This window comes from Rhineura floridana, chromosome 2, assembly GCF_030035675.1.
Source record: "Rhineura floridana isolate rRhiFlo1 chromosome 2, rRhiFlo1.hap2, whole genome shotgun sequence".
NCBI lineage: Eukaryota > Metazoa > Chordata > Lepidosauria > Squamata > Rhineuridae > Rhineura > Rhineura floridana.
The window spans coordinates 226,214,259-226,238,997 of NC_084481.1; the positions used below are offsets into that span (position 1 = coordinate 226,214,259).

The following is a 24,739-nucleotide window of genomic DNA, read 5'->3' on the forward strand; positions in this document are numbered from 1 at the left end:
TGATGCAGGAACAAAATTACATTTATGTATATTTTAAAAAATTAGATCTTGTTCATAAACTGTGCTTATTTTATCCTGAAGATTTTAATCCTGATTCTTACTAATCAGCTGCTCAGGTGAACTGTGCTTCTCCATTTAGCAAGTCAAAAAAGGGATTCCTTTGGATGAATGAAGGGTTGAATCCATACACTGCCCTGCTTAGGTGAAAGTCCTTATAGAGCTGGTCACCTCTTGACGTGGGAGAAGAGGCACCCAGCATTCCCCTTGCTCTCACCCCACACATGGGCAGCTGTTTGCTAGACACTGTTCTTTCCCAGTGGCCTGATAAACCCTTGCTGCTGCTCGGTGGGGGCACGTATCTTGCAAATGCACGTGAAATTTCCTCTTAGAATTATTCTATACCCACCTTCACGAGTCCGGTGCCCTTCAGATGTTTGGAACTACAAATCCCATCAGACCCAGCCAGCACACAGTCGTAGTCCAAAACATATGGATGGCACCAGGTTGGCAAAGGTTGCTGTACACATTTAATCTTGGAGATGTAAACTCTTGAAAGCAGCTTCCACACAATTTTAAGATGCAACTCTCAATTTCTCTTTACTTTGGTCTTCCAAAGGTGTCAGAAAGAGCCTTACAGTGCCATCCCCTGCATGTCCACTCAGATACAAATCCTATTGAGTATAATGGGGCTTGCTCCAACACAGGTGTGGAAAAAATGGAAGCCTTAAGCTGCAAATAGAGATGCAGAGGAATAATGGATTTAGAAACAAGAGGTGAGCACACACCACTGTTTGCTAGAGCATCCCTTTTGGCATAGTCAGGGCTGGATTGTCCTGTATGCAAAATACTGTACAACGAGAGTAGCCAATGCGATGTCCTCTAGGCAGTGGGGGCTGGTGGCTCCATGCCAGTGGGGCAGTGGAATCCACTCCAGGTTTTAGTCTGAACTTCCAATCACCTTGGACAACTCCTTAAACATTTGAACTGGAGGCATTCGAGAGGCAGCTGGACAGCCATCTGTCGGGAACGCTTTGATTTGGATTCCTGCATTGAGCAGGGGGTTGGACTTGATAGCCTTGTAGGCCTCTTCCAACTCTACTGCTCTATGATTCTATGAACAAAAACTCAGAGCAGATTCCATTGCCCCACTGACATAGAGTCACCAGCCATCACTGCTTCCAGGTGTTGTTGGGCTACAACTCCCAGCACTCTAGACCAGCCTTTCCCAACCAGTGTGCCTCCAGATGTTGTTGGACCACAACTCCCATCAGCCTCAGCCAGCATTGCCAATGGTCAGGAAAGATAGGAGTTGTGGTCCAACAACATCTGGAGGCACACTGGTTGGGAAAGGCTGATCTAGACCATTTGGCCTTGCTGGCTGGAGCAACTGGAAGCTGGGTTCAACGACATGAGGACACCACACTGGCCACCCCTGCTTAACAGAGGAGGCACCAAGCCGGCATTGGGCCTCTGCTGTGGAATAGTTTCTCGGAAATGAAACACAAGCAGAGGTGGCGTATCCACCAGACAAGAAGGGTCAGCGACTAAGTTGCCAGGGGTGCGGGCTGAAAACATGGAATGATTGCCCCAGAGAAAGAGAAACTTACTATTCTTGTGTTGCCCGACTTGGTTAGCGTTCAGCCAGACAGGGAAAGTAGGACTAGGCTATCTTGTCCAGAGGTTGCCAACTCTGGAATTCAGAAAACTTGCAGGTAGGGATCCTATGGCTCATATTCATCCTCTGTTGTCATCTCTGCTCAACCTGCCTGCAAGGGAAAGGATTTTCAGAAAATGCCTGATCCTGCAGCCACTCACTCCCTGGACAGCTCCAGCCTGTCATTGTTTCGCAGTGGGATTCCATCTCCTCTATTCAGTACTGGTTAGGCCTCATCTTGAGTACTGCATCCAGTTCTGGTCTCCGCACTTCAAGAAGGATGCAGACAAACTGGAACAGGTTCAGAGGAGGGCAAGAAGGATGATCAGAGGACCGGAAACAAAGCCTTACAAGGAGAGACTGAAAGAACTGGGCATGTTTATCCTGGAGAAGTCTGAGGGGAGATATGATAGCACTCTTCAAGTACATGAAAGGTTGTCACATAGACGAGGGCCGGGATCTCTTCTCGATTGTCCCAGAGTGCAGGACACGGAATAATGGGCTCAAGTTGCAGGAAGCCAGATTTTGACTGGACATCAGGAAAAACTTCCTAACTGTTAGAGCCATACGACAATGGAATCAATTACCTAGCGAGATAGTGGGCTGTCCGACACTGGAGGCATTGAAGAGGCAGCTGGACAGCCATCTGTCAGGAATGCTTTGATTTGGATTCCTGCATTGTGCAGGGGGTTGGACTTGATGGCCTTATAGGCCCCTTCCAACTCTACTATTCTATGATCACATACCAGCAAATTCAGGGTTTCACAATTAAAGTCGAGTTAGAGCTCTTGCGCAACAAATCTGCTCCCCATACCCCCACCCATCAGGCTTTTTGTGATAAGGAAAGTGATGGGGAAATGACACTTGTTTGACAAAAAGTTTTCACCTAACCTCTCCACAACAAATCAGAATGAACACCCAATAAATAACCACCTGAAAATTTTATGTAAACAAATCACGACGAATGCTCCATAAACATGTCATCTGGAAGCAACCAGAGGCAATTTCATCACACATGGCCTCCAGGAGTTACACAGCACCCATGTGTGTTGCAAAGTGAAGTCATGGGCAAAGTGAAGTCTGTGAAGTCAGCTAGGTGAATACGAAGACACGAGTCTTTGGGTAGAAATGCCTGCCATGTAAATGCTGGCAAATGGAAAAAACGTCTTTTGCATCAGAAATTAGCGGTGCTCCAAAAATGAATTTTGGCAGATGTCACCTCCCTCATAAGTTCTTTTTGTATCCAGTCCTGACTTGCTTTCGCATTCCCACCGATGGGTTTAACAAACAAAAAACCCTGCGGAGGCCTAGAGGCAGGTGTTGTACAAGCCGCCTCCTTAAAACAGTCACATTCTCATGCAGCCTTTTGAACAATGCAGGAAGGACGATGCCACAAAGTGCTGCACCTCCCAAACTAACTAGTGCTACTGATGGAGGACTTCTCTGCTGGGTTTCGATGCATTGCTATTATTAATTATTGGCATCTATCAAAGATTAATCGGAGCCTATAGGCAGTTGGGAGTTTAAAGGGGGGGGGAATTCTACTGTTCTTCACAGGAAACCTTGAAAAGGGCATCTTTTTGATCTGCTGGTCTACGTGTGTCCTCACTGTCTCCCCCCACCCCTCCCAGAGTGCCTTTTGTCTCATCGGAATAGAAAAACAGTTTTAAAAAGAACGGGTGAGTAACATGCAGTGCTAGACGAATGAGCTCATCTGCATAATTTCAAACAAACTTTGCCCGCACACACCCCTCCAGCAGCCATATAATATAAGAAGGTGGGAAGGGGAAGAAACACATTTGGGTTTGGGATCAGTCAACAAAACCGGCATATATTCACATTTTTTTTTAAAAAAGCGGATGCAAGATTCATCCTTGCTTTAAGATGGGAGAGAGAAGTCTTGGTCCTGAGAGTCAAAGGCAGGCCCTGCAGACCTCTCTGTTTGGTCCTCGGGACTTTGCAGGCCATGCCCCCCACCCCCTAGACCACACTCCTGACTTGTGATGTTCCATGCCTGCCTTGGGTGTTTCTGCTAGGCTGACATGCATCCCTGAACTGTGATCATGCCTCTCCCTTGCCTGGCTGGAGGATGGAGAGAGGCGTTTGTGTGTGCCAATCTCTGAATGGAATGTAGATTGCTGCTCAAAGGTTAAGAGTCGTTTTCATTGCTCTGCCCAATTCTGCCTCTGGCTCCACCAATCACGGGCATGTGGCCCCTGGAAGGTTTCCCACAAGGGAACAAGGCCCTCAGTCCTTCTTTTATATTCCGTCTGTATCATTAATGCCAGCTGCCTACCCTATGAGCCAAATTTCTCTTGTGGGCATATGGTACTCAGGCATCAGGAAGGAGCCACCAAGGGAGATGATAACTATGGTGACTGTTGCAGAACTGTGGGTGTGCAGATGAAAGCCTCACCACTGCTACTCAGAAGTGTGTGGACCACACATTAGACAAGCATGAAATTACCCACAAGTGGCTCCATGTCGGTGGAATGGTGGAACCTGCTCTGGGTTTTAGCCTGAAATTTAAAGGAGTTGTCCAAGGTGCTGAAAGTTCAGGCTAAACCCCAGAGCACACAACAGCTCCTTGAAAGTTCAGACTGAAACCTGGAGTAGATTCCACTGCCTCACTGACACGGAGCCACCAGCTGCCACCGCTTAGTGAGGGAGGTGCAACTGTGTTTTCCTGTGATATGGTCAGTGTCTGTGCCATGTTTTCCCTTTTGTCATGAGACGTGCAGAGGACACAACATTCTAGAAGCTAATAGCAGTTGTTGTTATATGCCTTCAAGTTGATTACGACTTATGGTGACCCTATGAATCAGTAACCTCCAAGAGCATCTGTCATGAACTACCCTGTTCAGATCTTGTAAGTTCAGGCCTGTGGCTTCCTTTATGGAATCAATCCATCTCTGGTTTGGCCTTCCTCTTTTTCTACTGTTTTTCCAAGCATTATGGTCTTTTCTAGTGAATCATGTCTTCTCATGATGTGTCCGAAGTATGATAACCTCAGTGTCATCATTTTAGCTTCTAGTGATAGTTCTGATTTGAATTGTTCTGACACCCAATTGTTTGTCTTTTGCGCGGTCCATGGAATGCGCAAAGCTCTCCTCCAACACCACATTTCAAATGAGTTGATTTCTCTCTTACCCGCTTTTTTCACTGTCCACCTTTCACATCAATACACAATTCTCTCTCTCTCCAAAAATAACACATTGGACAGAGGAAACTCCTGATTCTACCGATACTACCCAGATACAACTACATCCAGTGCCACCTAGTAGCTACACCACACAATGACACCATCCACACACACCCTCCATGGGCTGGGTGTAGACGCTGAGTCTGGCACTGTGACAGAAACTAAGCTGCTGGGCTTTTATATTCTCAATTTTTTTTAAAGAAAATATATGGACCGTTTCAATCTCTCATGGAGGTAAGGTCAGAACGGACGACCTGTGGCTCTCCTAACACTGTTGGACTGCAGCCTCCATCATCTCTGCCCATTGACCAAGGCTGGCTGGGGCTGATGGGAGCTGTAGTTCAGCAACATCCGGAGGGCCACACATTACCCATGCCCGATTTAGGAAACGGAAAGACTACACTTGCGGCAGGTTGAGAAATCAAAGACACTGGCATCAGTTTCCCCCACTGTCCCACCCTGTAGCTCTGCAGACACAGCCTGCCTAGACCGTACGTCTACCTTCAATGGCATTTGTCTAATACTCCATTCTGAACCCTTTTTTCTTCCCATTCTTTGCCAAGCATCCTCTTTCAAATCTCGTCTCTATGATTGCACACAGATAAGCAGTTAGGACTGGCCTGAATGTTTGCCAGCAAGCACTTCTGGCATGAAAAAGTGGATTGGAGGGGTGTCTCCTCAAAGCATACCTCTTCAAGGCAGCTTGCTGCCATTTCCAGCCCCTCTTTTTCCGAGCAACAGCGATGCCACATCACAAACAATCAAATTTAGTTACATGATGGGATCACCAAGGACAAAAGACGGCAGGGGGCTAAACATGGCCCTCCAGGCCTCTCCGTCCGGCCCTTGGTACTCTCCCAAGGCCATGCCCCTCCCTGGCCATGCTGTTCACCCCAAATGTTTTTGCCTGGATGGATTGCATCCTTTGGACTCTGATAATGCCTCTTTGCTTGCCCGGATGGGAGGACAGAGAGGGGTGTGTGACGTGAGTGCATAGAAACTAGCCTACTGTACAAAGGTAAAAACTGACGTTCATTGTGCCACCCATATTCATCTCTGGGCCCATGAACACCACTGGCATCTGGCCCTCGGAAGGTTGCCCAGAAGGGAATGCGGCCCTCAGTCTGGAAAAGAGTATCTCACTCCTGGCCCAATTCTTATTCAGGGCAGTGGGGTGACATTTGGTGCTGGACCAGAGTACTGATCGGATTATAGATCGTTTTGTGCGCCGTTTGCCGATTGTGTAGCTGTTATTTGAACTGGTCCCAGTTGTGTCTTGGGGGTGGGGGAGTGCAAAGACAACTATGACTAGTAAAGGGCATTGGAAGTTCAGTTCCTAATATAAATTGACAGTCCTTTATATTTCAGTTGCTGAGGAGATTCTACCCTTTGAGCCTTGGGTAGAGATAACCAGCACCGGCTGCACTGGGAGGACTGAGGTTTCCCTTAGGATTCCAGGAGCGTATGCCACCTGCACACTTGATGAGCCTTGGACTCTTTCATTTCCTGCCAGTGACTTAGCTCCTCCTCCCCGCTGCTGTTCTGGCCCATGGAGAGCCAGCCAATCATCTCCTTGCGCTTAATGCTGCGGCGGTTGTAGATGGAGATCATCAGCGTGACGTCCGACAGCTGGAACAAGGCAACCTGGAAGACGAAAGTCTCTTTGTAGACGGGATTTGGCTGTCCCCGGCGGAGGGACGTCTTGCAGCGAGACATCTCCTGGCCCACTGAGTTGAGAAGGCAGAGCTTTCCATAAGTGTCTGCAGGCAAAATGAAAATGTAACACACACACACATGAACAGCAAGAAAAGAGGATGCAGCTTCCAAGGACTACATATCCCTCTTTCCTTTTTGGGCTCGCAGAGAGCTCTGAGAACTAAACACCCACAGTCCTGGCTAGCTCAGGCCACAGACAGGCAATCTTTTATTTCATTTTTTTTAAGAGAGAGTTGAGCATGGCTTTAAAACAAATACTTTGCTTCCCAAGAGTCTTACCTATTTCTTTTGTTCCGATGCTGCCTCCAGTCAAACAGGTGTTGCATGTTTCTTCAAACACAACCCAAACAAAACCTGCACAACCTGTTTAACTAGGAGTGCAAGTAGGATGTGTGCACACGCACCCCAAGCACTAATTTCTCTTTGAAATGCCTTCCACTGTCTGTGGAATGTCTCCGCCTTTATTTAAATTTGCACCCCACCTATCCATATAAAATACCCACTGCGGCTTGATCCCAGACCCTCTCTCCCCCTGGCCACAAAGTTCCCAGTACAAGCCCCCGCACCCACTAGGCTAGGAGATCCCGCCTGAACAATGCCAAATAACAACACAATATAATTTAATATAAATGTATCAGAGAAAGTTAAGCTTTGGGCCAGTAACTTCTCTTTCTTCCTAACCTAGGAATGGAAAAACCTGTCAGTTTTGGTTCCCTCCGTTTCTGATTTTTTCCAATCGTCACTTTGCCACATTTCTGCAGTAATTTGTGATTTAAAAAAAAAATCCTCATCAGCATTTTCGTGTGATTTTCTCCTAATAAATACATATTTGCATGCCATTTTGATGAATGCACACATTTTTTCCAAGCAGTTTCCCCTAATATAAGGCATTTTTGTATGCTATTTTCAGTAATATATTATTTTTTATGCACACTTTTCCTTAATATATGCTTGGCTGGAGAACTGCATTGCAAAATTAGGACAAGTGAGAATTTTGAAGGATGGCTGTGTTTCAGTTCTCTTGTTGTTTTAGAAAGTGCAAATTTGATAGCTCCACCTTTAAATGTAAACGGAATCAAATCTCTACCCTGTCCCTATCCTAACCTACCCCATAGGCTTGTTGTGAAGATAAAATAGCCAGGGTAGATTACTGTAATGCGCTCTATGTGGGGCTGCCTTTGAAGTTGGTCCAGAAGCTGCAGCTGGTACAAAATGTTGGGGTGCAACTGCTCACGGGAGCGGGCTATTGCCAATATGTTACCCTGCTGCTGAAAAATTGCAACGGGTGCCCATTAGCTATCAGGCTAAGTTCAAGGTTCTGGTTTTGGTGCCCTATGCAGCTTGGGACTAAGATACCTGAAAGACCGTCTTACTCCTTATATACCCAGTCGATCACTGCACTCTGCAGGTGAGGGCCTCCTGCAGGCACCATCCCATCAGGAGGTCTGCTCCACACAACATAGGAAACAGACCTGTAGTGTAGTGGCACCGACCCTTTGGTATTTTCTTCCCTTAAATATTAGACAGGCACCATCTCTGTTATCTTTTTGGCACCTGCTGAAGACCTTCCTCTTTCAACAAGTCTTTTAAGTAGAAACTTTATCCCAGTCTGCAGTTGTGCTGGAACTACTTTTTTATATGTTTTTAATGCTTTTTTTAAAAAAAAGTTTTTAAAGATGCTCTAGTTTAATATGTTTTTAAAGATGTTTTGTTTTTAGAGTGGTTTTTAGTGTTTCTGTTTGCCGCCCTGAGCTCCTTCTGGGAGGAAGGGAGGGATATAAATTTAAGTAAATAAGTAAATAAATGTGGATAAAGTGGCCACATATACTGCCTTCGGTTGAGTGGAAGAATAGCATGATGCAAATTTGAATAAAATAAATAAACTGAATTAAAAACCAATGTTTTAGAAATGTACGTAATAATACTTCTAACAATCTATCCTAGAATCCTTTGTAGCTACAACATGAATTGCAACCCTCAGTCTTCCTGTTAAAGCATGCGTCTCCTTTTTGCAATGATGTGCTATTTTCCACACTTCTATGCTTGAGAAACAAGGTGTAAAATTTCACTTCAGGTGTGAAAATATTTGTACGGCTCAGAAGCAAAGAGATCCTCCTCAAACAATTCCCTCTTCCCTCACTGCTCTTGTCATATGTGAGTGTGTGTGTTTAAATGAATGCAACCACAGAGTAGGCACCAGAAATTCTGCTGCATGTTCTAGGATGTACCGGTGTGCACGCCTGAGTTTGTATGCGTGAAACTGCCAACTGCTATTTTGTTTATGCAAGCCTACCCAGACATGTAATGTTAATATCTGTTTTCACATTTTGATAACCTTTATCATGTCTATTGTTTTTAAAGTCTGCTTTTATTGATTTTTAATGAATAATTTACAGGCGGACCCCGCTTATACGGCAGGTTCCGCTCCGGACTGCCACCGTAAAGCAGAAATCGCCATAAAGCGGAACCCATTGAAGATAATGGGGCACGTCACACAAAAATGACGCGAAAATGTCAAAATGTCGCAAAAGCGCAAAACCGGCCTTAAAACGGGGAATTTCCCCAATTGAAAGCCGCCACATCAGCGGAACGCCAGAAAACAGAACGCCGGTAAGCGGGGCCCTACTGTATACTATTTTATGCAAAATGCTTAGAGGTTTTTTTAAATTGACACATAAATCGAGATAGATATATATCTGGGAAATGTGAGTTTGATCTGAATGTTCTATTTTACTGTTACATTTATTGTAGCTTCTTCTTTTTCCTGGGATCAGGGAGTTCTCAGAATAACCTCTCCCAAGAAAGATGTACTCAGTGCCCCCCCTTAACATACGAGGTTTGGACACCCACCCAACCCAGGCCCCTCCCACAGTCCTTGTTGGCCCAGCTGCTGTTCACTTGTCTGCCTGCTTGCACTCTCCTTCACCTCCAACTCCTCATGTATTTAAAATAGTTATATACTGCCCTTTGCTTAACACACACAAGAAAACACTTCCATGGTGGGTAAAAAGCCAGATAAAAACAGCAGCAGAGGCAATCCAGGGCATCACCAGCTGGATTTTTAAGGAGAACAAAAAGTTTTTTGTCTGGTGCCTAAAAGGATAAAGGGTGTTGGTGCAACTCATAAGGGAAGGCACCTCAGCTGAAAAGGACTCTCCATCAGTGATGCCTGCTACCCGCTGGGATCCCATGATGAGGATGGAGGCAGGTAAGTCAGAAGAGGTGTGGAGGAGCATTTGCCATCACTGCCACCCCAAGAGAGGCGTGGTCAGAGGGCATACAAGCTCCTTCCTGGCCCTTCCACACTTAACTTCTCAAGGATCTCTTAGGCTGTGAGCACACTAGTCGCCTACAGCAAAGCGTTTCCATTGGCCACACCTGGAAGGGGAACGGGTTGATCTGCCAATCAGTTTTGACATCTCTGTGAAGCAAATTAAAAGAAAAACTTACTTAAGCTCTCCCACCAGGTTTTACAGTAAAAAGCGGTGGGGTTTGACTAGTGTCGTGTGCCCTCATTTTCAGAAAGGGGAGGTAGAGACGCACTGGAACCGGCAGAACACTGAATGCATCGCTTAGTTTGAGGCACAAAACCCAGGTACAATCGCTCAGCGGCAGTGATTCTGAAGCTGATCAGGTTTCCTCATGGTTGCTGTTTACATAGCAAAAGCAGACAGATTGATTGCATTCATGCTGTTAATGTTGCGCAATTCATGTCACCTCCCATTTGGCCTTTGCATGGCCAGCAAGGAAGATAGTTGCTGTGGCTCTTGGCACGTAGGGAAGAGGGCCATAAAAATAATAATTAAAAAAGAGGTCAGTGGCAGAGCATCTGCTTTGCATGCTGAAGGTCCCAGGTTCAATCCCCGTTGGCATCTCCAGGTAGGGTTGGGAGAAATTCCCTGCCTGAAACCCTGGAGCGCTGCTGCCTGTCAGTGTAGACCCTCAAGGCCTCTCTGCCTGGCCCTTGGGACTCTCTCTAGGCCAGTGATTCCCAAACGTCTTCCCCCATGCGACACTTGAAAAACTGCTGATGGTCTCAGCAGACCACTTAACGATTCTTCTGCCTGCTGCGCTAGGCACTGTATGGTTTTAAATTATATTTTTATTGCGTTTTTATTTCTTTATTTTACTATATTACAATTTGCTTAAGGCTAGGACTGGGGAGGGCAGCTGTGAGAGAACTAGAAAAGGCTTTCAAATGCAAAGATGTATCACTGAACGCCAAAGTCAGGATCATTCAGACCACGGTATCCCCGATCTCTATGTATGGATGTGAAAGTCGGACAGTGAAAAAAGCGGATAAGAGCAAAATCAACTCATTTGAAATGTGGTGCTGGAGGAGAGCTTTGCGTATACCATGGACCACGTGAAAAAGATAAATAATTGGGTGTTAGAACAAATTAAGACCAGAACTATTAGTAGAAGCTAAAATGATGAAACTGAAGTTATCATACTTTGGGCACATCATGAGAAGACATGATTCACTACAAAAGATGATAATGCTGGGGAAAACAGAAGGGAGTAGAAAAAGAGGAAGGCCAAACAAGAGATGGATTGATTCTATAAGGAAAGCCATAGACCCGAACTTACAAGATCGGAACAGGGTGGTTCACAACAGATGCTATTGGAGGTCGCTGATTCATAGGGTTGCCATAAGTCGTAGTCAACTTGAAGGCACATAACAACAATTTGCATTCCATATAGAATTCAGATTGTGCTACAGTAGAATACAATATAAAAAATAAAAGCAGTGCTAAAATACAATGGGAAACAAATATGAATGTTTGTTGTGGACATGCTGCGGACCACTTAAATGAAGCTCATGGGCCACAGTTTGGGAACCACTGCACTAGGCCATCCCATTCTCAAGGCCACGCCCCTTGCCGGGACTGCTCTGCACCCTCCTCAAGCGTTTTTGTCTGGCCGGGATGGGCCCTTGAAGAGTGTGCTAATACCCCTTGCTTGCCTGGTCAGAGGATGGAGAGATGTGCGGGTATAGAAACCTTGGACCTTTGCATGGCTGGAATGCCGCCTACTACACAAAGGCAAGTAGCATCCATTGCTATGCCTACTTAGGCCTCTGGCCTCATCCACCCCTGGTATGTGGCCCTCAGAAGGTTCCCCACAAGGAAATGTGGCCCTTGGACTACAAAAAGGCACCCCGGTGCAGACAATACTGAGCTAAGCTAATGGTCTGACTCTGTGTTAAGGCAACTTCTTATGTTCGTATCCCAGACTGTAAAGTGGGCAGCTGTGAGATGCCACAGACACACACACACTTGTGGCACTTTGCCACGCCACCTACTTTTTCCCTCATGATTACCTCTCCCCCCCCTTAATACAAGGTACATAGATTCCGCTTTTCCTCCTCTCCTTCCCAATAGCCACAGGTCAACTTGAACTTCTGAATGAGAACTGGAGCTATAGTTTAAAGCACTGCTCTCCTCTTGAGTAGAGGCAGGCTTGCAGCCACAAAATGTCCCAAGGCCTTCTGTTTTAAAGGCGAAAGATTTACCAGTGCGCTGAAGCTCAGAAAAACTGGCTACCCTTTTTAGAACAGAGAAAAACACCATGAAAATAAGTTGCTGCCCCACTCTGCGGAATGCATTATGTGCAGGAGTTGACGCAACCGTATGGATAATTAATACAATTCATTTCTGCCTGATGCTTCCTGAGAAATAATTGTTGTAAACCACCCAGAGAGCTTCGGCTATGGGGTGATATACAAATGTAATAATAATAATAATAATAATAATAATAATAATAATAATAATAATAATAATGGACGTTAAAAGTTGCCGTTGGAAGTTCCGCGACTCAGAACGTTGGATGAAGCTTGATTCTCACCATTTGGAAGCATTGACTGGGGATTAACAGCAACCCACGGCTGGCTTGGTGTGTCCCCTCGTGCTTCTGTTGACTCCTACAGGGCGTGATACGCCCAAGCACAAAACAAACAAAATATTCAATAAATGGAGGAAGTGGAATTTGCTTTGCAGGGCCGATCCCTAAGTTCAGCTGACAAGAGTTGTTAAACCCATTTTACTATTAGCATTGTGGCAGGACACCCTCCCTTGTTTGTTATGCTCCACCACTTATAGCACCAGGAAATCTTTTCAGAAAAATAGCACCTCGTCCAATACAATATATTTCTGATACCCTAGAAACATAGGAACAACATAGGAATCTAGGAAGGATACTTGGGGAATACTTGGCTCAGCAATATGGCATGCGAGAAGGATCTTGGGATTGTAGTTGATCACAAGCGGAACATGAGCCAACAGTGCAATGCAGCTGCAAAAAAGGCAAATGCTATTTAAGGCTGCATTAACAGAAGTATAGTTTCCAAATCACATGAAGTATTAGTTCCCCTCTATTTGGCACTAGTCAGGCCTCATCTTGAGTACTGTGTCCAGTTCTGGACACTGCACTTTAAGAAGGATGCAGATAAACTGGAACAGGTTCAGAGGAGGGCAACAAGTAAGATCAGGGGACTGGAAACAAGCCCTGTGAGGAGAGACTGAAAGAACTGGGCATGTTTAGCCTTGAAAAGAGAAGACTGATGGGAGATATGATAGCACTCTTCAAATACTTGAAACCTTGTCATGCAAAGGAAGGCCAGGATCACTTCTCAATCGTCCCAGAGTGCAGGATACGGAATAACGGGCTCAAGTTGCGGAAAGTTAGATTTCAACTGGACATCAGGAAAAACTTCCTAACTGTTAGAACCGTACAACAATGGAACCAGTTCCCTAGAGAGGTGTGGGCTCTCCAACACTGGAGGCAGCTAGACAGTCACCTGTCGGGTGTGCTTCAATTTGGATTCCTGCGTTGAGCAGTGGGTTGGGCTCGATGGCCTTATAGGCCCCTTCCAAGTCTACTATTCTATGATTCTATGTAGAAAAGGTAGACAGAGTGAACAACAGGACACTGTTTCTTTAAGAGGTTCTTCCTTCGCCCAAATTGTGGACTGCCACTCTTAAGACCTGAAAAAGAGCCCTGCTGGCTCAGGCCAGTGGCCCATCTAGTCCAGCATCCTGTTCTCAACCAGATGCCTAAGGAAAGCGTACAAGCAGGACCTGAGCGCAACAGCACCTCTCCCCGCTTGTAATTTCCAGCAACTGATATTCAGAGGCATATTGCCTACAACACTGGAGGTAGAACACCACCATCGTGGCTAGTAGCCATTGACGAGACGTCTTCGTCTAACCCTCTTTTTTAAGCCATCCCTTCTGCTCTCTCTCACATAGTGTGGCTATCGTAATTGTTTAAAAGGGGATAATATGCTACTGATACAATCATGATTATGCAAGGCTGTAATTACCACATGAGATTAATTGTGCTCCTGCAAAAAGCTGTGAAGTTTGGGGGATGGCTTCTCCCTCCCCTGGCCTGTCTTTTGGTAGTACTTTCTTTTTCCACTTAATTAGTGATTACGTTACGATTGTTATGAGAGTTCTTTCCTTTTGTGGTCCGTATTGTGAACTTTATTCATTCAAACACATTACCAATTGATATTATTTATGTTAACCTATATAAACCAGGGCCAGATATGATTAAGCTTTCAAAGTGCCGTCAGGTATTAGTAAATAATATAACAGCCCGTTCAAAAGTGCAGGAAACGACAATCAGATTACGTAGAGCCTGTAGGAGGTGATCTTGTTACCTCTAAGTAGGGATGGGGGAGAAATTCAATCAGTTCACATTTGAAGCCGATTTTATCAAATTCACACTTTCTGAAACACTGAGAACCAAAACACGGCCATCCTTCAAAAGTTACTCTCATCCGAATTTTGCAATGCAGTTCTCCAACCAAACAATGCCAACTATTAGGGGAAAGTGTGCATAAAAATGACTGGATTAGTGAAAATATTTATTTATTTATTTATTTATTTATTTATTCAGTTGCATTTCTAAACCGCCCTATAGCTAGCAGCTCCCAGGGCGGTGTACAACATGATAAAACCACAATATTTAAAATATAGCAAGTGTGTATTGCGCAAACAATATAAAACATTATATAAACAAAGTAAAAGAAAACTAGAAATAAAATAATTAAGATTAAAAGCATAAAATACATTAAAATGCCTGGGTGAAGAGGTGGGCTTTTACCTGGCGCCGGAAAGATGACAGGGAAGGCGCCAGGCGTATCTCATCTGGGAGGGCATTCCATAATCCGGGGGCCACCACCGAAAAGGCCCTAGATCTTGTTACTGTTCTCCGGGCCTCTGTATGGGTTGGGACCCGGAGAAGGGCCTTAGACGTCGAGCGGAGTGAACGGGTAGGAACATAGCGAGAGAGGCGTTTCATCAGATATTGCGGTCCAGTGCCGTTAAGGGCTTTATAGGTAAGGACCAACACTTTGAATCTGGCCCGGAAACATATTGGAAGCCAGTGCAGTTGGGCCAGAATAGGTGTTATGTGGTCGAATTTCTTCGTCCCAGTAAGAACTCTGGCCGCAGCATTCTGCACTAGCTGAAGTTTCCGAATCGTTTTCAAAGGTAACCCTACGTAGAGAGCATTACAGTAATCCAATCTAGAGGTTACCAGAGCGTGAATAACTGAGGCTAGGTTCTCCCTGTCCAGATAGGGTCGTAGTTGGGCTACCAGCCGAAGCTGGTAAAATGCATTTCGTGCCACCGAGGCTACCTGAGCCTCAAGTGACAGAAGCGGATCTAATAAGATCCCCAAACTACGGACCTGTTCCTTTAGGGGGAGTGTAACCCCATCTAGGGCAGGTCTGACATCAACCATCTGAGCAGAGGGCCCTCCAACTAACAGCATCTCAGTCTTGTCAGGATTGAGTTTTAGTTTGTTCGCTCTCATCCAGTCCATTATCGCGGCCAGGCAGCGGTTCAGTACAGCAACAGCCTCACCTGAAGAAGATGAAAAGGAGAAATAGAGCTGCGTATCATCAGCATATTGCTGGAAACGCACTCCATAACTCCTGATGACCTCACCCAGCGGCTTCATATAGATATTAAAAAGCATGGGGGACAGAACTGAGCCCTGCGGGACCCCATACTGGAGCACCCAGGGACTCGAGTAATGTTCCCCAAGCATCACCTTCTGGAGACGATTCCCAAGATAGGAGCACAGCCACCGCCAAGCAGTGCCTCCAACTCCTAAATCCGCAAGTCGCCCCAGAAGGATACCATGGTCGATGGTATCAAAAGCCGCAGAGAGATCAAGGAGAACCAACAGAGTTACACTCCCTCTGTCTTTCTCCCGACAGAGGTCATCATACAGGGCGACCAAGGCTGTTTCTGTACCAAACCCCGGCCGAAAGCCAGATTGAAATGGATCCAGATAATCAGTTTCATCCAAGAGAGCCTGGAGTTGGCGAGCGACCACGCGCTCTAGAACCTTGCCCAGAAATGGAACATTTGCTACCGGCCTATAGTTGTTAAAGTTATCAGGGTCCAAGGAGGGCTTTTTTAGGAGTGGTCTCACTATCGCCTGTTTCAGGCAAGGTGGGACCACTCCCTCTCGTAACGAGGCATTAATCACCTCCTTGGCCCAGCCGGCCGTTCCATTTCTGCTAGCTTTTATTAGCCACGAGGGGCAAGGGTCCAGAGCGGAAGTGGTCGCCCGTATCTGTCCAAGCACCTTGTCCACATCCTCGAGCTGTACCAACTGAAACTCATCCAATAAAACAGGACAAGACTGTGTTCTGGACACCTCATTAGATTCAACTGTTACAATATTGGAGTCAAGGTCCCGACAGATGTTTATGATCTTGTCTTGAAAATGCCTCGCAAACTCATTACAGCGGGCCATTGATGGTAATATTGCGTCCGGAGAACCAGAGTGTAAAAGTCTCCGGACAACCTTAAAAAGTTCCGCTGGGCGATTACAAGATGACTGAATGGAGGTAGCGAAGTATTGCTTCTTCGCCATCCTCACGGCCTTCACATAGCGTTTCGTGGAGGCCTTCACAAGTGCATAATTACAGCCGTCGGGAGTTCGTCTCCATTTACCTTCCAGCTGTCTCCTTTCTTGCTTCATCACTCTTAGCTCCTCGGTAAACCAAGGAGCCAAAATAACACACAATCTGCCTTATATCGGGAGAAACTGCTTGCAAAAATGTGTACTTTTGTTCAAAATGTGTTCATCAGGAGAAATTCATATTAGAATACTGAAGAAGGATCATGAGGACTTTTTTTTTTAAAGAAATTTGCTGCAGAAATGCAGAGAACTGAACTTCAGATTGGAAAAATGAGAACCTGGGAGAACCAAAACTTATGGATCCTTCCATCCCTCCGTGGCGCAGAGTGGTAAGCGGCGGTAACGCAGCCGAAGCTCTGCTCACGGCCAGAGTTCGATTCCAACAGAAGGAGGAAGTCGAATCTCTGGTAAAAGGGGTTGAGGTCCACTCAGCCTTCCGTCCATCCGTGGTCGGTAAAATGAGTACCCGGCACATGCTGGGGGGTAAAGAAAGGCCGGGGAAGGAACTGGCAATCCCACCCCATATATACAGTCTGCCTAGTAAACATCGCAAGACGTCACCCTAAGAGTCTGAAACAACTCGCACTACAAGTGCGGGGACACCTTTACCTTTTTTCCATCCTTACTCGCAAATCTTACTGATATCAACAGGTGACTTATGAATGGTCAAACCTCTCTCCTTCAGTTTTTCTTTGTAAATATCTTTCATACTCCAAATTATATTACAACCTCATAGAGTTGCATATCCCTCTTCCCCAAGCACCCACAGATCAGGCCAGAGGCAGGCAATCTTTTATTTCATTTTTTTTTTTTAGAGTTGAACATGGCTTTAAAAACAAATACTTTGCTTCCCATGACTGTTACCTCTTTCTTTCGTTCCAATGCTGCCTTCAGTCAAACAGGTGTTGCAGTTTTTTTTCAAACAACACAACACAACCTGTTTGACCAAGGGTGCAAGTAGGATGTGGGCACACACACCCAAGCACCAATCTCTCTTTGAAATTATCTTCTACTGTCTGTGGAATGTCTCTGCCTTTATTTAAATTTGTACTCCACCTATCTATACAAAATGCCCACTGCGCCTTGATCCCAGACCCTCTCTCCCCCTGGCCACAAAGTTCCCAGTTCAAGCACCCGTTAGGCTAGGAGATCCCGCCTGAACAATGCCAAATTCCAACACAGAGCTTTTCACATACCAGGCGGCCTGTTAATCGCAAGATTCCGGAAGTGGCTGCCTTTGATCATTTCTACGGACAGTCGCCCCGTCGTGGCATTGTAGGAGAGCCCAACCAGCAGCTCTGGAACCCCTCCATGCGACAGGGACTGGGTGGAAGAAGCGCTGTCGCTGTGAGAGATGGCAGAGAGACTTATCTGAGAGCCCCCACTCTGTCGGGGAGAGGAACAGAGAGCAGAAAGAGAGTGAGTGAGTCAAATTTACAGTCTCCTGTTTTACACATGTAGCCTAAGGCTAAACAAGGGAAAGGGTTGGATCCAACTCAGCCGTCCTCAGAGTAGACCCACTGAAATTAATAAACCCAAGTTAGCCATGCCCATTCACCTCAATGGGTCTATCCTGAGCATGATGAGCAACCAAATTCAGATACAACCAAAAGGAAATTCAACTTATTGGAAGAGTATTCCCATTGTTATATTGCAAGAGACTTTTACAACGGCACAGACAGCTACAGTTCCTTGAGTGGTTTAACTATCAATCTCTCCTCCCAGGGAACTCTGGGAATTGTAACTCTGTGAGGGGAAGAAGGGTCTCCTAACAACTCTCAGCGCCCTTCGCAAACTACACTTCCCAGGATTCTTTGGGGGAAGCCATGACTGTTTAAAGTGGAATAATAGTGGAACAAATGTACAGTGTGAACGCAGCCCTGGATGGCCACAGTGGGAAACGGGACACTGAACTAGATCCAGCAGTTGCCTTAGGACACCTCAAGGGTGCTAATGACAGCTTATAGTAACTTAAAGCCAACCAGGGTCTAGATCCAAGCCTAATATAAAGGAATCTGCCAGCGAACTCTAGTTTAGCAGCCTCACGCCTCTATTTATCACTTTTAAATAACTGCCGGTGACTCGCAGCAGAAATACAAATGGCAAGCACGCACATGAAACAAAAAGGACAATGGCTGTTGTTTCCCAGGGAAAAACAGCTTCTGGAGACGGTGACTTGGTGGCACAGAAACCTCGTAGAGGGAAGAGTGCATATCCCTTTCCCCTTGATAACCCAGGGGAGCCCTCTTCATTACCTCACACTACATGTGAAAGGCAGGTGTAGAGGGGCAGGGTAGAGCCACTGCACAAAAGCGTCAGTGTGGTGTAGTGGTTCGAGTGTTGGACTAAGACCTACAAGGCAAAGGTTCAAATCCCCACGCAGCCATGAAGCTTACTGAGTGCCTGGGCCAGTCACTCTCTGTCAGCCACACCCACCTCTTAGGGTTGTGGTGAGGATAAAATGGGGAGGGGGAGAACAATATATGCCACCTTGAGCCCCTGGGAGGAAAGGTGCAATATAAATACAATGAGGAGGAGGATGTTGGGGGCAAAGCCTTGCGCGCCCCTGGCTCCCTACACTTCCTGCCCTCGCATGCTCAGGCTCAACCTGTGAAGAGGTCTAACATGACTGGCCTATTCAGCAAATAAAGGAGACTTAATAAAGAAAACAGGCTTTCAGCGGTCAGAGATGCGTTCCACGCACAGTTCCTTATGTATAAATGGCTGTGCAGCACTTGGGAGTGTGATTCATTACCCAGGAATTATTTTTTATACAATCCTCTGAGAGAGAAATACTTGGCGCACCTATTAAAAACAAAACATCTAACCACCATCTGTTTCGCAGAAGATCTAGTTAACTCTCATTCTATTTAGGTAAACAAATGCATGGCCAATAAAAGTGGTAGTACTTGTTGCATATGTTGTTACCTTGGAACCTGATAATTTTTTGCAGAAAAGGATTTGGTGGTTAATATAGGGGGCTAACTAATTTCATAATTAACTGAATTGTACCTATTAGGGCATAGTAGAATTAGGACTAGCCTGGATTTTGTGTGTATTTATTTATTGAAAAAAAGTCTATAGATTGTTGAGTTCCTTTTTATTGTCATGACCTAAATGGGTTGTGCAATACGTGTCTTTTCCTTGACAATGAACAGCTCAATTTCTTAACGGAAGCATATTTTTATTAATAGCTTGTAAGTCCTCATTGGAGCCCTTAAAGACCACTTTCACAGCCCCTTCATCCCAGAGGATAGCAAGGAAGGAAGCAATTTAAAAATATATCTATAATGTCAGGAGACCCATTCCAGCTTAGAAAAACTTACACACAAGTTGCTCCGTGGCTCTAGAACCAGTGCAACCTTAATTTCCCCCTCCTGGTTCAGGTTGCTGAGATAAAACAACTGCTCCCCCATCATCCTCTCTTTGATCCTTTTACGGATGGAGTAGAGCCGGAATCGGAGAGCATAGCTGCCCAGCTCCTCAGGTGCCAACTTAGTGAAGGTCGCCTTGTCCTTGAATACGGGGTTAGGACCTCGCTGGATGCTGGTCTTCCCCCTCTGCTTCTTGCTGGGCATCAGGACCGTGTGCACCTGCCAGGAACTGGCTCCGCTGCGGTCCTTGTCGGGGATACCCTTCGCCTCCAGGACAGTCACTAGCAGCTTTTGGCTCGCGGACTTATAATCGAAGAGGACGTCGAGGTCACCGCATTTGGAAATTGGCTCGTGGGTGCTTGGATGAGCTGGAAGGGCACTTGCTCCTTCACGATCCTGTAAAGGAAATATAAAATGTGGGTAAAGGGAGAAATAAAATAGGAGGGAAATAATTTTTTAAAAAAGCATGAAGGGATAAAACATGGGACAGGAGAGTAGGGAACTTTTGGCCTTCCAGATATCGCTGAACTACAACTCTCATCAGTCCTAGCGGGCACAGCCAATGGCCAAGGATGACAGGAGTGGTTTGGTCCTCCAGGAACATCTGGAGGACCAAAGGGTCCCCCACACCGGACATAAGAAAAGCCTTGCTGGGTCTGGCCAAAGGCCCGTCTTGTTCAGCATCTGGTTCCCAAAGCAGCCAGCCAGATGCCTCTGGGAAGCCTGCAAGCAGGACATGAGTGCAACAGTGCTCTCCTCACTCCCAATTTCAGCAGCTGGTATTCACAGGTGTACCTCTGACACCGGAAACTGCAGCAGCTTCGTGATTCTAGCATTTTATCATATTGCAGACCAGAAGCAGTTTTGCTGGGGAGAAAGGGAAGCTAAGAGGGCTGGGGAAAGCCTCGCACAGGTCCTTGGGAGAGGGATGTGATCTTTTCTGTTGGCATTAGGTGATAGGACACAGGAAAGGAGGGCAAGATCTGGGAAACCAGGAAGGATCAGATGTGCAATGACAGAAGAGAGGGTGGGGAAGCATACAGAACGTACGAAGAGCTCTCCTACATCCAGCCAAAGGCCCATCCAGTCCACCGTCCTGTTCTCACAATGGCCAGATTCCTGCAAGAACCCCATAAGCAGGACTGGAGTTCAACAGCGCTCTCCCCACTTGTGGCTCCCAGCAACTCAGAACCAGTGTGGGGTAGCGGTTAAGAGTGTCGGACTCGGACCTGGGAGGCCAGAGTTCAAATCCCCACTCGGCCATGAAGCTCACTGGGTGACCTTGGGCCAATCACAGTCTCTCAGGCTAACACTCCTCACAGGGTTGTTGTGAGGATCAAAATGGAGAGGGGGAGAGCAGTGTGCACCACCTTGAGCTCCTTGGAGGAAAAGTGGGATATAAATGTAACAATAGCAATAGAACTGATATTCAGAGGTATATATCCTCCAACAGTGGAAGCGGCACATGGTCAGCAAGGCTAGTGGCTATCAGTAGCCATACAGGGGAGACTGGTGGCTCCAATATCAATGGGGCAGTGAGTCCGCTCTGGGCACCTTGGACAGCTCCGTGACATTTTGGACTAAAACCCGGAGCGGATTCACTGCCCCACTGACATCGAGCCACCACTCTGCAACAGATAGCCCTACAGTCGTCTGAGAAGCAGGAAAGGCTGGATGGAAGAGGCAAGAGCTTGAGGTAAACTGGGATGAGTGACGATGATGACAGCTGAGGAAGGGAGAGATGAGGAGAATAGGGCTGAAGGAAGCCCAGCTTAGGGGCTGGAGAGAAGAAACGTGGAGAAAACTCTTGCATTAGCGCACAATGTGAGAGATTTGTAAGGTTTAAACAGGCTAAGCTCTGAATGCCATTTAGTAAAAAGTAACACGGATATTGGCGAGCCCATTCTGGCACCTTGTACCTGTGGCCTTTTGCAGATGCTTTCTAACACGCCGTGGTTTCTCCTACAATACATCTGAGCAACACTTAAGTATCCTGTGACACGACAATCGCAGCATGGGAGGCTGGCCTAGTTCCCGGCCAACTGTGCTGCAAGCATCCCTCTTCTGAAGCCTTCAGCCTAACAAAATGAAAGCACAAAGGCAACACTTTCTCCTTTCCCTTTGAGTTGCACATGAGAATCTTCATGCTAAAAGGGAAACCAAACTGCAGCTTCATGTTTTCCACTGAGTCTTGCAGGCAGACCCTTCTGCCTTTTTGAGGGACGTTTATTTCGATGAAACCAAACCAGGGTGAGAGGAGAGAGAAGTAGACAGACAGACAGGTGTTCAGCTTCCTGGGTGTGTGTGCTTTCTGTTCACAGGTGCTCTTTAATCTCCGACTAGAAAGAGTTGCTATAGAGACCACTCCTTTCTATTTAAACATGAACATGCACTGAAAAAAGCAGGATATTCAGGGAATACAGCAAGCCTGCCCAACTTAAAAGGATTTTGCTCCCATGGCTGCTTTTTAATCTTTGCTGAGCATTCATTTAAATCATTTTAATTGTTATTTTCTTGTTGCTGATCACTGTTGTAATTGTTTGTAGGTTGCACTGATTTTTTTTTTTTGTGATAGGCAGGGTAAGAAGTGTTAGAAATAATCAATCATAAACAATCTTGCAACCCACCCAGCCAGACACAGCCACCCCCTCCCTTCTCAGTGCATTGCATCCTTTTCCAGGTGCTGCTTGACATCCTTCCCCTTCTCCAATTCAATCACAGGCAGGTAGGAAGTACCTGAGCCACCACAAGTGGCTGGTGGGATGCACTTGACCTCATAATGAGCTAGTTGTGCAAGCCTGGAGTAGACGGAAGACGAATTAAAGTCTGGCCTGAACAACCCAACAGCCCGATCCAGAGATGGAATGGGTAGTTCTGAACAGTTTTGAGATCCATTGAGTTTGGTGAGTTCACTGCTGCTTAACTGGTCCTTAAAAGGTTTACAGTCCTTCTTTAAAACAGTAGCCCCAATTCTGCAATTGTCTAAAGCAGGGATTCCCAAACCGTGGACCGCTACTGATCCATGAGCTCCATTTAGGTGGTCCACGGTGTGTCTGTGGTTGAAGGTGGGAGACAGCACATCCATCGTATTAAATCTCCATATTGATTTTCAATTGTATTTTTATTGCTTCTTTTGTTTTATTTTCCTGTACTATAATTTGAATTCTATGGAATTACAATTGCTGCAACAGGCAGAGAAATCATTAAAGGATCCGCCCTCAGCAACTGTCAGGTGGTCTGTCGCAGGCCAAAGTTTGGGAAACCCCTGTCTAATGGACTACACAAGGGCATTTTGTAACTGCAACAGCTATTCTGAATGTGCAAGCCAACCAAGGGACTAAAGTGAATAAAAGAAAGTTGGCAAGCAATTTGTCCTCTGTGCCTATAGGATGGTTGCTGGTTTATTTATTTATTTATTTAAAATATTTATACCCCGCCCTATTTCCAAAGAACTCAGGGCGGCTTACAGATAAAAACCATAATCAGTTAAACAAGTAATATACAATTTAAAACAGTTAAAAATGGATTAAATCAACAATAAGTTAAAAAATATGACTATATTAGTTAAAAGCCCGTCTAAATAAAATAGTCTTCACCTGGGCACGAAAGGATGAAAGTGAGGCAGCCAATCGAACCTCGCTAGGGAGGGAATTCCACAGTCTAGGGACAGCCACTGAAAAGGCCCTATTCTGTGTTTTTACAAAGCAAACTTGTGAGAACGATGGAATAGTGAGTAGGGCCTCACCAGATGATCTCAAAGCTCGGACAGGGTCATAGAGGGAGACACGATCTAACAGATAGCCTGGACCTAAGCCGTATAGGGCTTTATAGGTTAAAACTAGCACTTTGAATTGTGCTCGGAAACAGATTGGAAGCCAGTGGAGCTGGTACAACAGCGGGGTTGTATGTTCTCTGAGCCCAGCTCCAGTTAACATCCTGGCTGCGGCTCTTTGAACCAGTTTAAGTTTCCGAGCAGTCTTCAAGGGCAGCCCTGCATAGAGCACATTACAGTAGTCCAATCGGGATGTAACTAAGGCACGTGTCACCGTAGTCAAGTCTGACAGGTCAAGCTTCATGTGAGAAAACAAAGCAACCCACATGGATAAGGAAGCAGATCCATCAGATTCGATGTCAGCGGTGGGGGACCTCCAGCCCGCGGGCCAAATTTAGCACAGCATGGGTCCCAATTTGGCCTAGTAGGCTGTCTTCACCAAACTACACCCACCTGCCCTGCACCTGATGTCCAATGCATCTGGACCAGCTGCATGTCTGAATTGCCCATCAGGAAAACTATTGTGTAGCCAATCCCTGCAGAAAGTGGGCTTGTAGCTTATGAGATCGGCTGTGTGACTTGAGTTCCCAGAGGGGGATACCTGAGCAGGCAGCTGATCCCTGCAGAAAGCAATTTTACCAGCCGAAGGCTTGGCCCTCAGGAAGCACTGAGCACAGGACATGCAAAGCACTTTGAGGGATGCTTCCCCAATGCCTGACAGCCAACTGGCTGTTGGCCACTTGGGAAGGGCTCAGCAAAAGACTTTGACAGATGGGTAGAACAGCTTGTGATGTCATAATGATGCCAGATGATTGACAGGCAAATCATCCTACACACCTGTCAAAGTCGGGCCCTAGGGTCAACCAAAATGGTTCCCTACCGCTGCCCTACAGGAATGCGCACAGAAAGGAATTGAAATTTAAAAGTGGAACCACCAACACTGCAATACCTTTTTACAAAATCAACTCATTTGAAATGTTGTGTTGGAGGAGAGCTCTGTGCATACCATGGACTGCAAAACAGACAAATAATTGGGTGTTAGAACAAATTAAACCAGAACTATCACTAGAAGC

The 24,739-nt window shown here is 46.0% G+C and overlaps 1 protein-coding gene across 3 annotated transcripts in view; it reads right to left on the bottom strand.

Annotated features, from left to right (window-relative positions):
* Window positions 1–6,246: 6,246 nt before the first annotated feature.
* SYT16 (synaptotagmin 16) overlaps window positions 6,247–24,739 on the bottom strand; it is a 131,672-nt gene continuing 113,179 nt past the window's right edge. For all 3 annotated transcript variants that reach the window (XM_061613290.1, XM_061613289.1, XM_061613291.1), the window contains 3 exons: window positions 19,847–20,290; window positions 17,717–17,906; window positions 6,247–6,616 (listed from right to left, as the gene is read on the bottom strand). In XM_061613290.1, coding sequence (XP_061469274.1) covers window positions 6,303–6,616; window positions 17,717–17,906; window positions 19,847–20,290 — 948 coding nt within the window. In that variant the 3' untranslated portion in view covers window positions 6,247–6,302. The remainder of the gene's footprint in view (window positions 6,617–17,716; window positions 17,907–19,846; window positions 20,291–24,739) is intronic.